This window comes from Glycine max, chromosome 7 (genome assembly GCF_000004515.6).
Source record: "Glycine max cultivar Williams 82 chromosome 7, Glycine_max_v4.0, whole genome shotgun sequence".
NCBI lineage: Eukaryota > Viridiplantae > Streptophyta > Magnoliopsida > Fabales > Fabaceae > Glycine > Glycine max.
Genome location: NC_038243.2, coordinates 35,495,265 through 35,511,064, shown reverse-complemented (window position 1 = coordinate 35,511,064; position 15,800 = coordinate 35,495,265). Strand labels below are relative to the sequence as shown.

The 15,800-nt window shown below is 32.4% G+C and overlaps 2 protein-coding genes across 2 annotated transcripts; one reads left to right on the top strand and one right to left on the bottom strand.

Moving 5' to 3' along the window:
• The first annotated feature begins 41 nt into the window (after nucleotides 1-41).
• LOC100817743 (L-type lectin-domain containing receptor kinase IX.1) lies at nucleotides 42-3,150 on the top strand. Its single transcript, XM_003528353.5, has 2 exons — nucleotides 42-431; nucleotides 738-3,150. Exon 2 carries the CDS (start codon nucleotides 909-911, stop codon nucleotides 3,030-3,032), a length of 2,124 nt encoding a protein of 707 aa, XP_003528401.2. The 5' UTR covers nucleotides 42-431; nucleotides 738-908; the 3' UTR covers nucleotides 3,033-3,150.
• Nucleotides 3,151-5,569: 2,419 nt separating this feature from the next.
• LOC100817213 (L-type lectin-domain containing receptor kinase IX.1) lies at nucleotides 5,570-8,830 on the bottom strand. The gene has a single exon (XM_003528352.5). The coding sequence runs from the start codon at nucleotides 8,714-8,716 to the stop codon at nucleotides 6,623-6,625; it is 2,094 nt and encodes a 697-aa protein (XP_003528400.2). The 5' UTR covers nucleotides 8,717-8,830; the 3' UTR covers nucleotides 5,570-6,622.
• Between the last annotated feature and the right edge of the window lie 6,970 nt (nucleotides 8,831-15,800).

The window sequence follows — 15,800 nt, the reverse complement described above, 5'->3', positions numbered from 1 at the left end:
ATCTTAAAAGAGAATTTGAAATACTTAGAATGATGGAATCTAATTATCATAAAAGAATATTATGGTAAGATAAATACTAGTTTTATGAAATTATATAGGAAGGACATATGGCCCTGTAGTTTTTTTGGATAAGACATATATATGGATAAGATGAAGTACAAGGAGTACCCCTAGCCCAATTACATCAAGTAGGGTGGAAGTAGAATAAATGGAGATACAAGACACCACTCATATAATGACATGGAAGAGATTTCTAGCTTAGCCTTGATCCACAATCAACTCCTGGCCTGGATCATGTCAATCACCTCATGATCAGAATTCAAATATGCAGAATTCAGAGAATGAAAGATGAAAGAGATGCAGAAGCCATCTCTCACGAGTCAAACTGCCCCCTGTTTTATTGTAAAACCAAATATCAATACTACAAGCAGGTGACGAAACTTGACTTTTTAAATATAATAGTCCATACTTGCATATATAATTCATAAATTTGCACATTATGTTATGTAAATTATTTGACATTATGTGAGTGCAGCTTCGCACCTAGATACAATGTAACCCAGACTTGTTTTTTTTTTTTCTTTCTAGAACTTGACTTTTTAAATATAATAGTCCATACTTGCATATATAATTCATAAATTTGCACATTATGTTATGTAAATTATTTGACATTATGTGAGTGCAGCTTCGCACCTAGATACAATGTAACCCAGACTTGTTTTTTTTTTTCTTTCTAGAACTATATACACGACAGCTTTTACTTACACAAGACATGATAAAAAAAAAATTAAAGCTAGAACGACAGAAAATAGACAGGAAAAACCAAGAAGTAAGCATTGGCGGCCCAGAAATTCTGCAAGCCTCAGAAAAATCTAGCTCTCAAAAATTGTCTCAGCACACCAAAAGCAATGCATGTCCAGTTATCCAATCTTAATTTCCCCCATCACCTCTTAGTGATGCTGCTATCCATTTTCTTCCTCTTGATTATCCCCTATGCTTCCTCTTTGTCCTTTAACTTCACTAGTTTCGATCCTAATGACAAGAGCATAGTATTTGAGGGATCAGCAAACCCTGTAGCACCAACTATCCAACTCACACGAAACCAAATGGACAAGGGCATGATTGGAAGCATTGGTCGAGCCACATATTACCAACCTATGCAGCTGTGGGACAAAGCCACAGGGAATCTCACAGATTTCACAACCCATTTTTCTTTTGTCATAGATTCACAGAACCGAAGTAAATATGGAGATGGGATTGCATTCTTCCTTGCCCCTGCTGGTTCAAAGATTCCTAATGCCACAAAAGGAGCTTCTATGGGTCTTACACTTGATAACCAACAATTGAACTCCACAGACAATTCATTTGTTGCTGTGGAGTTTGATATCTATCAGAATGGCTGGGATCCACCCCATGAACATGTTGGAATAGACATCAACTCTATGAGATCTGCTTCTAATGTAACATGGTTGGCTGATATCAAGGAAGGGAAACTCAACGAGGCTTGGATCAGTTACAACTCCAGTTCATTGAATTTGAGTGTTGTGTTCACAGGTTTTAACAATGATACCGATCATACCATTCAGCAGCAACATCTATCTGCTATAGTTGATCTGAGACTTCATTTACCAGAATTGGTTTCTTTTGGCTTCTCAGCTGCCACGGGAAATGCAACTGCTATACATAGTCTCTATTCATGGGATTTTACCTCAACTTTGGCAGCACAAGAAAACATAACAAAGGGAGCAGACCCAGTTGCAAGGTCTCCAACCTCCAATATAGCTCCCAGTCAGAAGAAAAAGAACAAGACAGGCTTGGCAGTGGGATTGAGTATTGGTGGATTTGTTTGTGGGTTGGGTTTGATTTCAATTGTCTTGTGGAAGAAGTGGAAGAAAGGAACGGAAGAGGAAGAACATGATTTTGAAGAGTTTATGGGTGAGGATTTTGGAAGGGGGGTAGAGACCAGGAAGTATTCATATGCTGAATTAGCACAGGCAGCTAATGGTTTCAAAGATGAGCAAAAACTAGGTCAGGGAGGATTTGGTGGTGTTTATAGGGGTTATCTTAAAGACATAAAGTCTCATGTTGCCATTAAGAGGGTGTCAGAAGATTCTGATCAAGGGATAAAGGAGTTTGCATCAGAAATAAGAACTATTAACCGGTTAAGGCATCGAAATCTAGTGCACTTGATTGGTTGGTGTCATGAAAGGAAAAAGCTATTGCTTGTGTATGAGTACATGCCAAATGGAAGCTTAGATACTCATCTCTTCAAGAAGCAAAGTTTGTTGAAATGGGCGGTGAGATATAACATAGCTCGAGGATTGGCCTCTGCATTGCTATACTTGCACGAGGAATGGGAACAATGTGTTGTGCATAGAGACATAAAGTCAAGCAACATTATGCTGGATTCGGAGTTTAATGCCAAACTTGGGGATTTTGGTTTAGCAAGGTTTGTGGACCATGCAAAAGGTGCACAAACTACAGCTTTAGCTGGCACTATGGGCTACATGGCTCCTGAATGTGCTACCTTGGGCAGGGCTAGTAAGGAATCAGATGTCTACAGTTGTGGAGTTGTTGCTTTAGAGATAGCTTGTGGAAGAAAACCCATCAACCTTAAGGCACAAGAAAATGAAATAAATATTGTGCAGTGGGTGTGGGAACTCTTTGGAGGAGGGAGAATTCTTGATGCAGCAGATCCAAGACTAGAAGGGGATTTTGAGGAGGAGCAAATCAAATGCTTGATGATTGTTGGTCTTTGGTGTGCTCACCCTGACCATAATAATAGGGCTTCAATTAGGCAAGCAATTCAAGTGCTTAACTTTGAAGCTCCCTTGCCCAATCTTCCATCAAGTTTGCCAGTTCCAACATATCTTGATGGCCCCTTGCACTCATCGATAGCACCATTCAGCATAACTGCTTCAGTGGAAGGTCATAGCCAGATCAGAAGCTCCACTGCAAACACAAACTCCTCTGGGTTCACCACAACTTCTGATGATGCTTCTCCCTCTGTGTCGCTTCTGTACTCACGGTAAAAGTGATTTTATCAGAATGCTTTTTTCCTTGTTACGATTATATTTACTTCTCTTTCTGTACACTGTAAAGTCAGATTTTGTCTGTGTATTTAAATATGAAAAAAGCAATTTAATTTTCTGGCTAGTTGTTCATTTAAGGTCCTACGAACAATTGTGACAGATTCATGGTGGTGGAACTGTCACCATATTTTGAAAGCCTTGATTCACACAATGGAAGTTTTAGATAGGATCTTCAACTTTGTCTCAGCTTCAGAAACTTGCATTTTTTTTTAATGTTTCTTTTCCACGTAGATTTTAACATTTGTTAATGTTCCATGTACTAATTAAAAAAAAAAAAAAAGAACTTCATGCAAGCTCTATGAATATAAAATTTCTTGCATCCTGTATTTGTCGGCTTTCTGTAAATGCAGTTTCATTTCATTTTTTATTTTTTTTGGAGTTACTCAATAAGTGCATGTTTAATTTTTATATTTTGGGTTGTTTTATGAATTTCAATTTTGTGTTTATTCTTTTATTCGTGAATTGATTGTATTTGATGGATCAATTGATGTCCCAATGCGAAATTATTGTGAAACTGGTATATTATTGTGTTGAGTGTAAAACCTAGAAATTGAATCTTTTCTAATTAGCGTGAATTGATAAAATTAAGTAACGAGAGAGATTTACTGTAAGAGGGAGTGAAATATTAATTTTGTATTTTTTTTCTCTTTTCGTGCTCTTTTGGGTTTTTTTTATATATAGTTTGAAATTAATATTATAATTTGGAATTAGAATAGGCTAACAAAATGACATTCTCAATTATTATTTTAATTTTAATATTTAGTAAGAGTTTGTATATTGTTTCATATTGTTATTCTTTAAAATTGGTCAAAGTCTATTTAACTATAAGGTTCTTTGAAAGTTTTAGTGAATCCTTGGTGCAATTTTGTTTGATTATATTTTACTTTGTAAATCCATGATTAGAATATTTGTGTTTAGTTATTTATATACTATGTGTATTTGTATATTATGAATTGTGATTGAGATTAAGTATTTGTGGCCATTGAGCATGTGTTAATATTTGATATGATATTATTTGTGTCTTGAGTTATGAATTATACAATAACCTAACAAGTGTTTATCTTAAGAAAAGTATTTATGCACGAGATGTTAAAAGGAAAGTGTAGAGTTTCAAGTTAGGAACCTGAAATGTTAAATTGTAGCACAATGCATAAGGTGTTAAAAGGAACGTGTAAGGTTCCAAATTAAGAACTCGAGGCTTTAAATTATAGTGCATTATGTTAAACATGTTTGAAAATAAGTGTGAGCTCGTGGGTATTGTATAATCCATGAGCAGTGTTTATATGCAAAAGTTGTTTCAAGGGTTGGACCTGAATCAGAAAGGTGAAATCTTAATGGATTATTCAGAGTCTAGGTTTTGGGAGTAAATATACTCAGTTTGAGTACTCCTTTAAGCCTATGTTGATCCCATATGATTGGAGCATTCTCGCAAAACAGAGTGACCATGACTAGTCACCTTATGATTTCACTTAGTGAGAGCGACCTAACATACTCATTGTGTAGTGTGTCTTGTTATGTACTCTTTGGTGCTTTAGTGTTGTTTTTCATTGATATAGTACCACGTTGCATATAGGATTGAGTCTTAATGTATATGTTGCATAACGCTTGTGTAATGATCATTGTGACTTGCTATGTAATGGTGAGTAATGAATTGTGTGAGTGTAAGATGTTGTACTTGAAATTTATTGTTCCGAACAAGTGATTAATGTGAATGTGTGAAATATGATTTTATGATTAAATTCTTGAGATAAGTGATGTTACGCAATGAGTTATAAAATTATGTGAATTGTGCAAAATTGAGCTTGTTATACTTATACTATATATGTGTTTCTTTGTTTATCTCTACCTGCTTAGGAATGTGATAATTCACTTCCTGTGTGTTGTTTGTATTTGGATCATGTGATGATTTCGAACCTTGTACTCATGGGAGCAAATGATTAGGTGGATTGCTTTAAGGAACCTAGTGTTGGAGGATCGAGAAACAATGCTCTAATAGAATGTGACATTGAGACATAAGTTTCTGTTTTAATTGCATAATGTTCCAAACATGTCATTTTACTTTATTTTATTATATTATTTAACTTGAATTCTGTTGTAAACTTGAACGACATTGCTTTGAACCGAAAATATTTCTGAGAAGTTTTATTTGATAACAATGAAGCGAATGTGAAACTTCTACCCACATGGATTTACATACGATTTTATTGAATAAAATTGATTTAATTAGATTTCATATTTTATATGTTTTTTTTTTTCATTTATATGCATGTTGGGATAGAGGATGTTACAATGTTAGATTTAATGGACTTGTAAAACTTTTTTTTATTTATTATTTACTGTTGTAATGATGTTTAATTGTTCACCTTGCTTGTTTGTGTCAATAAGCAATGTTCCTATTAGTGGGTTTTATGTTTGCTTTTAATTTGGGCAAAACTACACTCTCTAATGTGAGTGGTTGTATGTCTTTTGATGACAGCATGCATTGGTGTCATAATGGGCTGTCATTTCTCATGTATTTACACTTAAAAATGAATGAAAATATGTAAAACAGTATGGATGTTCAGCAAAATCGAAAATAACTCTACTCTGTCATCTTCCCCTCTGTTTATGGTGTTTATGGTTTATGTTTCATTGTTGTCTATGTTCTTTGGTGTATTAGTTTAATAGTTAGGAACACATTTTCTGACAAACTCTTTTGAACACATATCCTAAAACTGATTTGATAACATGATTTGATAAAAAGAGAGGGACAGAGAACAAGACATTAGATGTCAAATTACCCTTCTCTAGAACTTAACTCTCAAAAACAGGTTATAAGGTGTATGCCTCCCACCAATAACCTAAGAGCAAGTTTCACGCTGTTTAATTGACAATTGTATATCTCAGTTTTGTAAAAAGTAATTAGAGTGAATCACCAACGTGGTTTTTGAAATTGTAAGAATTGATCAATTTTATCTTCAAATAGGCAGAGGCTAAGAGTAACTCTATCTGTGTCTTTCCCCTTCTTTTCAGTTGACAAGCAGTGATTGAATTTGTTTGCAAAACACACTATATTAAGCACAGAGAAAAAAAAAGGAACATTATGTACTAACAATGATGGAAAGAAGCACAGATTGCAAAGGAAAAGCATGCTTTTAGAAAGCACATTCTCTTACTATGCAACGATGATGATCTAAACAATATCTTAATATAGTGCCACAATTGTTTTCTTTGTTTACGCAAATGATATATCGGCAATGAGTTCTAGACTTGATGTTGCGAGAGAAAAAATAGAAAACAACATTGGTTCAGTACAAGTACCTATCACAGAATTGGAAGTCAGTTGTGGCACTCATGTAGAATTTCAGTTCAAGCTTCTTTTGATAATATTACATAATGGCAAGGCGAGTTTTTAACTTGAAAATGCAGAAAGACAACACATTGGACCAGAAAATATTGCAAAAGCTAAAGATAATGTGCGACACAGATGTAGAATTTCAATTCAAGAAAAAAACACCAAATTGAAGAAAATACCCCTATAAGTATCAATCTTAGTACGTATGTAAATATGCAGCTGCTGGAGAAATGAGGTCAATAGTTGTGCTCGATTGTAAGGATTCAGTGAGTAAGCTACTGCTTGAATTTGAGGACACGTGTTGGTTATTTGCAGAAGCAGGAGTCCTAGAGGACATAGAGCTGAAAGATGTGAGAATGGGCAGTGGAGCTTCAAAATTAAGCACTTGAACAGCTTGCCTAATTGTAGGCCTCAGAAGGAAATCAGAATGAGTGCACCAAAGGCCAACTATCATTAATCTTTCCATTTCCTTCTCATCAAAGTGTCCATATAAGCTTGCATCAGATGCTTTTAGGAGAGCACCCATACCATAGTGTTCCCAAACCCAATCCACCAAATAGATCTGTTCTTCATTCAGATTAGGTTCAATAACCTTTCTACCACAGGCTATCTCCAAAGTAACAACTCCAAAGCTGTATACATCAGACTCCCTACTAGCCTTGCCTCTTGTGGCAGCTTCAGGAGGCAAATATCCAATTGTTCCTGCTAAACCAGTTGTTTTGGATCCTATTGCATGATCCATTAGTCTGGCTAACCCAAAATCTCCGAGCTTTGCATTAAAATTAGAATCCAACATAACATTGCTGGATTTTATGTCTCTATGAAGCACACATTCTTCCCACTCTTCATGCAGGTATAATAATGCTGAGGCCAGACCTCTAGCAATATCATATCTCACTTTCCATGTCAGCAGACCCTTTCCTTTAAATAGATAAGAATCCAAGCTTCCATTTTCCATGAACTCATAAACCAGCAGCAGGTCATTGTTCTCATGGCACCACCCAAAGAGTCGAACCAAATTTTTATGCCTGAGTTGAGTAATGATCTTTACTTCAGATGCATACTCCTTTACCCCTTGTCTAGATCCGCGAGACACCTTCTTAATGGCAACATGGGCATTCAACTCTCGCATAAATCCCCTGTAGACTGCCCCAAATCCTCCCTGTCCGATTTTGTTTTCGCTCGCAAAGTTATTAGTTGCTCTTGCAAGTTCTTCATAGGAAAACTTCTTGGGTAGAGACATTCTTTCGAAATCATTGTCCATAGTATGATCAAAAAGTGAGACTTCCTCCACACCTCTATTCCTCAGTATCCATCTCACGAGGAAAGTTACCCCCAAAATAACAAATAATACGCCTGCTCCAAGTCCAACACTCAGCCCTATCACCAGCCCTGTTTTGCTTCCACCCTTTTGCGGTTTCGGGCCTAAACTAGAGTTGAAGGACCATGAGCTAAGAGTATGTTCCTCATAAAAATCTCCTGTTGCTGAAGAGAAACCAATTTCAACCCATTCAGGTAACACATCACTCAGATTGACCACAGAGAATAAGTGCTGTTTAATTTTTTTATCATCCTTATATCCAGTGAAGGTGACACTTAATCTGTTTGAACCAGAATCGTAACTAACATCAGCATCATACCCTCTCTCATCCATGCTGGTGAACCATTCTGTAGTGTCAGTAGTGTTAATAGAATTAACATCAATACCGACATGGTCATATTTCGGATCCCAGTCATTAACAAAGGTATCGAATTCCACCGCTACAAATGGATAATCCTTTGCGAAATTTAGATTCTTCAGTTGTTCTCGGCTCGCTAGACCGATACCACTTCCATCTATGTCAGATTGTGGGAAGTCTGGGTGTGCCAGAAAGAAGGTGATGCCATCTCCATGATGAGTTTTATTTGGGGTGTTGATGGTAAAGGAGAAATGGGTAGTGAAGTCTGTAACTTTTTCTGAGTTCTTGTCCCAAAGATGCAATAGTTCGTAATATGTAACTCTGCCATAACTATCTGGCTCAGACCTGGTGAGGTTGATGACATCATTGTCACGACGGGCTTTTCCTGAAAAATTGAGGGCGATTCCCGTGTCACCAAGTTGCTGATAGTTGAAAGATAATGAAGCTGCATGAGGTATTGCAAGAAGCAAGAGTGTTAATGTTATTGCATGAAAAGAAGCATGCACATAACTTTTCTTACAGTAACGAGATGCTGCCATTACTAGAGAATTGATGTTGGATGGGGTGGAAATGGAATTGTGCAAATATCCCTTGCTTGGGGGTAGCTGCATGTAGTTAATTAACGGTTGAATGACTCAGTGGGTTTAGCTCTGAATAGTCTAAGTTTAGGGAGAGGTACGACCCATTCTTCAACGCAGCACTTCAAATACAATTTCTCTCATTAGGTTAGGGTCTTGATAATTAGTATTATTGGCATATTGGCTAAGAAATTAAAAGAAAAAAATATATTTTTTTCTAAAAATCATAAGATAATATAAAAAATATCATAAAAAACGTAATTTTTCATATTTTAATAAAAATATTTTTATTTTAAATATCTTAATATGACGTGTCATCCACAAAATTTTAACATTTTTAATAATTTTCAGATAATAAGAGTCTGTTCAAAAAAAATGTAAGTAGATTTCTTGCATTTCTCGTATACATATGTTTCTTTCTCTTCCTTTATTTCTTTGAAAATATTCTTTGTCCCATCATATTTATCGTGTAACAATTTTTTTAAAATAATTATCATTTTAATTTTTTTAATATAATATGAATTACTATTTTTCTATTTATATATCTTATAATATTAATGATATATATTAACAAAATAAATTAATATGATATATGATTAATATTGTGAAAAATAAAATAAATTTATTAATTATTTTTTCTTAATTTATATAAAATAGGTTAGGACACAAATTATAATGTACTCAGAGTATCAAATAGCACATCAAATTCACATTAATTTATTTCATTCTCTCAAATCTTGATTAACTCCCAAACTTTCCTTGAGGACTTGTATCCTAATACGTCCCTACCCACCCGATGCAAGGATGCGTGTGATTGCATTGGGACTCGTGTATAGGAATTATCAACGCGTCTACCCATGCACTTGGTCGCAAGACGCGTATACTTTTCTTGTATTGGGTATCTTAACAAATATTTCCTTTCAAACGCGTCTTTATTACACGTTAAAGAAGACATTTATTTGACGTCAACACGCTGCTATCAAAAAGAAAAATAGAAATCTTAAAAAGAACATCCTTGTCTGCATATCTGTGGAATGTTCGTTTGCATTGTTGGGTTGTTTTGATTTTAGCCATTTTTCTCGATACCATTTCAGCCTTACAGGGGGTTCAATAGTCAATACTCAATACGCCCAAACCTTCAATTTAGTGATAAAAATGTTTAACACGGATTTACTTGACTTGGCCAAAATAATTTAGATAAAAATGTAATTTTAATTTTCTTATTTTTTCAATTCATAATTTTCATACTCATTTCTAAATAGAATTTTTAATTTTTTAATTTTTCAAAATTGGTAATTTTAGTTGAATGGTACAACTTATTTGTGAAACCCATGAATCAATGAAAGGGAACATGATTTTAAAAAAGAATGGATGAGGACTTCCGTTTTGTTGGAGGTGAGGGTGATGAAAACTCGTTAATGTGGACCAATTTTAGCATCTTAATAGATTAAAAATTCAAGGAAAAATAGTAGAAGAAGGGGAAAATGAACTAAGGAGAGAAATGAAAATCAACAATATCACAATCCTAAAATTGATAAATGGGAGAGAACTTGTGACAAAATAAGAATTTTGAATTTTAAGTAAGAACCAAAAGAGAAATAAATTATCTTTTAATTACTAAAACTAATTTAAATTTCATCCAAAGCTCTCAAAAAAATATTTAAGAGTCTTATTTATACCACTAACTAACAAGACTCATTGACGCATAGACCCAACAAGTTAATCACATACTAATGGGAAATAATATTCCTACTACCATTCCTTGCTATTGGTACTACCAACCTTGGGAATTTTCTCTTTTACTCCCTCACCAAATCCCTACACCCTCTTCCCTTCTCCTCAGATCCAAAAATGTCTCCCCCACCTCAGTCCAGATCCAAAACACGTGTCCCCACCCTCCCCTGTGCCACCTACCCATCCTAGATCCAAAACAGATATGAGTGTTCATGATGTTTTGTTGTTGTGAGTGTTTGTGTCGCATGTAGGAGAAGGGAAAGATGAAGGGGAAGGGTGTAATTCCATTTTGGAAAGGTGTGAAGATTTTTGTGAAACGGAATTTACATTTCCATTTTGTAAAAAGAAAAAGAATAAAGAAAACACAATTTCTTTTCATAGATTTTCAAGCATGCAATGAAAACCCATTTTTATTACGTAAATGGGGTGAAAAAATCAAAACACAACAGAATCATATTTTGGTTGCGCTTTGTATAATGATCAGCTGCCATTACATGATACTAAAAACTAACTTAAGTCTTTGTTCCAACACGAACACAATCGCACCATTTTAGAAAATGAAGCTTCGAATAATGTGCCACGCTGTGCAATGTAGCTGTGGTATTTTTCAATGTTTGCACCATCAGGGTCGTAGAGTTGAAGCCAGGGAAGTTTGGAACATGCACTGCAGTGCCTTGGTGTTGTTCTCCACGACTTAATTATGCCTCTAAAACTGATGTTTTTGTCGAGATTCGGGTGCACTTCTATTGTGTTGACAAGTTGCTTTGGAAGATCGAGCCAAAATTTGGATTTCAAGGCTTTTTTGTGTCGTCTGAAACTTGTTGTTGTTGCTTTTTTTTGTTCTTCACCTTCAGGGACATATTTTTCTGCAATAACAATGACAATATGAGTGTTTTGACTTTTGAGGATTGAGACTAGAATAAGGTTGGCGTCCTTATTAATAAGGACGTTAATGTGTCCTCCAAGAAATTAATGGTAATCTTGGGCACACTAACATACTGATATTGAGACTAGATTAAGGTTGGTGTCCTTATTAATAAGTACGAGAACGTGTCTTCCAAGAAATTAATGGGAATCTTGGGCTATTGGACACACTAACATTCTGATAAGTTGACATATTTATTAGTCGCCAGGTTTTAAAATAAAAATGGGTCTCCTTAATCAATGTTCAAAAATTTAAATTTGAAGGAAATTTTTTTAATATATAAATCTTACGAAAATGAAAAAAAAATCCAATATAAAAATTGTAAAATCAAATATCACAAGTGAAATTGAATTGTGATTTTAGTAATTTTTAGACATTTTTTTTGCAAACAAACAAATATTTTCCTTTGAAAAGAAAACTTTGTAACACAGACAACAAATCTTTTCGAAAACACACTCAAGCAATGAAAAAACCGTAAAACACAAAATGTTTGCAAAAAACTAAAAACCAATTTTGACCCTTGGTTAGTTAAAAGCAGAAGAAAATCTAGAAATATAGAAATTTATATTGGTTCCTCTTTAGCACTAAGACCATGTCCGACTCTTGACAAAATATTAGGTTTTGTTAACTTCTAGTTACAAGTATTGTGACACGATCACTTTTAGCTATACAAATAAAGTTTTACCATAAACTTGATAAACATCCAATATTCTTTGTCCTATCAAGTTACTATACAAATTAGAATAGACTTATGGTTGAAGTTTGCTCAAAGACTAATCATCTTATAAACGGATATACAATCAACACTTAGTCTTTTTCTCTCAATATGTCCAAGGTGTTTTGAAAGATTTTTTTAACTTTATAGGAATGTACAAAAAGCTTTTTGCAAAAAGAATAATGAATTTTTTCGCGTAAGATTTTTATTCCAAGTCTTCAAAGCTTCTGGTTTGCCCCATCTTCAAGTGTCAGTTGTCTCACAATTGATAGATTTCTTCACTTGATTTTTGTCTGATGAATATGATTGTTGGGAACATTTAATGTTTGCATTAAATATACATCTTTCCCTCATGCAAATAGTCCACTCATTAAAGTTTGGGTGTTTGAGAACTCCAACAAGTATTCACTTTCTTTGTGTCAGAACAGGTCCTGTGTAAAATAGTTTTACTTATAATAGTGATTGAGGAATTTCAGATCTTGACTTTATTTATTCTTCATACGATTCAAAGATCCTAGAAGAATGTTTCTATAGAAGAAATCTCAAACACAAAGTATTAAATAAAATCTTAAATATTATCTCAAATGTCATATCAGATCATGAGTTCATTTGCCTATCATCTATAACATGTATATTTCTTAGGGCATGCTATGCTAAAGCATCAAATATAAAACATCATACACTTATTTTGCATAAGACATAACTTTTAACATTTGTATTTGTTTACATCTAATTAAAATAATGAAAGGTTCTTATTCATTTTTAAACCTAAAATGTTTTTTAACTTAACAAAAGTATTCTCATTTTAGTTCCTTAATCAATTTAGTGCTCAACCTAAATGTTGGTTAGTATTTGTCAATAAAAATACTCATGCACTGTTTTAAGATACTTTTTTTTCCTGATATCATATAGAGTATCCAATTTAAACTAATTGGCCTTGAATAAAAGATAATTTAGTGTATGATTGATAGTAAAAAATTAAGTTGAAGATAAAATTAAATTAGAAATTATAAGATTAACTGGTTAGTTAAAAGGAAAGAGATTATGAGTTCAAATCCATTCACTAATAATTTTAACAAAAATTAACAACTAACCTGATTTAAAAAAAGAACCAATTGAGTGTATACACTTGTAGTTTTTCTTTTTAATGAACATAGTAATAATTAAAACTATAAACTTTTAATAAAACTGGTACAAATAGTGTCAATCAGTAAAGCATTCTGTAAAAATTTGGGTGCTACATTAAAAACCTGTCTTTTATCCATGACATCAACAACTTGATTCACCTCTTGATAAGCATTAGTCCAAACAACTTGACCCATATGTTGATGAATGTTATGCATAGATTCATATAAAATTAAGTTCCATACAAATTTACCCTAATTGATTTGTCTTCATTAAAACTGTACTTTAGTTAGTGGAGGTGATGCCAACAACTCCCTCCGCAATACACATATGTATCACACGGATCCACACTCTAGTCAGTAGTTTATAGGAATTAAGATAAAAAATTATATATGTTTGTGCACGTGCGCATACATATGTACGTGCATATCCAAAAAAAAAATGTTAAAATGATTTTTTTCGCAATAATAATATTATTAATCACATATTTTCATAAAATAAAAAATATAATTTATTAGATACTATAATAAACTATCACTTAAAATATAATTTATTATGGAATACATTTATTATTTACAATTATTTATTATGTAATAACTATTCTATTTTAAAATATAATTTGATATTTATTATTGCTTATTTCATTATCATATATTTTAAAAATAATAAATATATTATTTTTTAATAGATAGAATTTGAATTATAATATTTTCTTCTAAATTAGAAAACAATAATAGAATTGAAAAGGAACTATATAATAAAAATACTATGAGTTTTCATGATTTTGCTTAAAATATAATTTATTATGCAATATGTTTTATTATTTAGTATTTAATAAATATTATAATTTCAAATATTATTTATTATTTCTTATTTTATTACCATATTAATTTTAATATTAAAATATTATATTATAATATATTTTTAAAATAGAAAAATTAATAGAATTAAATATATATTTTGTAGTAGTAGTAGTATTACTTTATAATTAAGGCTTAATCTCACTTTTGATCTATTATGTTTTATAATTATTTTACTTTGCTACATTAAGTTTTAAAAATCTTATTATGATTCTTCATGTTTTCAAAATGTATCATTTTAGTTTTTTTTTTCAATATTTCGTTAGAAACATGTTTTGTTAACTTTTAAATTTTAAAAATGATCAAAATGATATATTTTAAAAATATAAAGGACCAAAATAAAACTTTTAAAACTTAATGAGCCAAAGTGAAACAATTACGAAATATAATGAACCAATCAAAAGTGACATTAAGCCTTTTAAAATAATTAACTTTACAGGTGACTAAAAACTGTCACTATCTTTATTTCATTTTTCTAAATAAACGACTAAAAAATTATCATCTCTTCCAACATCTTTTAGATTTGAAAGGGTAAAAAATATAATAACACACAGATTGAACAACGCCAACATATAATCTTCTTGGAACCACCAAAATTATCATACTCCTCACCGAAAAATTAAAATCTTTCGTACCACTATGCTATTGAAAACAATAGTAGAGAAGATCAAAACAAAAGTTGTCTTTGACGAAAGACAAAAACATAATCTTAACTCACCAATTAACCCAAATCCGAACGAGGAAATCATGATGTGACTCTTTTGTGAGGTTTGGGAGTAAGACCTTCACTGTGGCACACATTGAGCTGGGCAAGTATAAGATTTCTCATTTGACATCTACAACCGGATTGGACATAGACGAGTAGTACAAAGATAACTCAAATGATGCATTTCATTGGAAAGATTATTTTGATCGGCCTGTCCAGTCAAACCTCATCCGTAACCGGACGCTATTAGTCTTCTTCTTATCCTTCATCAACACACTAGGTAACAATGAGACGGTTGTTATCATTAAGTGAGGCGACAATTCTGGTCGTATAGGGAGGTTGTGGCAAAGCCAGAAGCAAGGGTGGGACAACAATTTTTTTGGGTTGATGACGAGAGGTGAAGCTGCAGAAAGAGGATGAACATTTACCCATTGTGATTGAGAATAATTGGTGAGTGAAATTATTATCATTATTAAATAATTAAATTGAATGAAGAAAATAATACTAATAATAATATGAGAATGAAGGTTGTTATTGTTCATGATTTTAGATCTATATTTTCTTCATTTACTTAATTTTTTTAATTTTTAAATAAATGATAATGATAATTTTTAGTCGTTACTATATTATAATTATTCTAAAATTTAAAACATTAACAGACACTAAGTTTCTAATGAAAAATTGAAAAAAAAAATCAACACATATATTTCTAAAACATATGAAATTAGAATAAAACTTTTAAAATATAATATAAATATAATAAAGCTAAGGTGATATTGAATTATTTTAAAATTTAAAAGTTAATACAATATTAATGTTTCTAATAACAAATAAAAAAAATCAAAATAATACATTTTAAAAACAGAAAAAATAAAAATAAATTTTTGAAACTTAATATACGGAATCATAATGTATGAAAAGTAATATTAAACACATAATTAATGCCACCTATTGGAGGGTGAAAATTATGAAGTTGACTTACATAAGTTGTTTTTTTTTTCAGGTGGTTGACCGACATAAGTTGCTTATGGAAGGAGAGGGAAATTTAACTA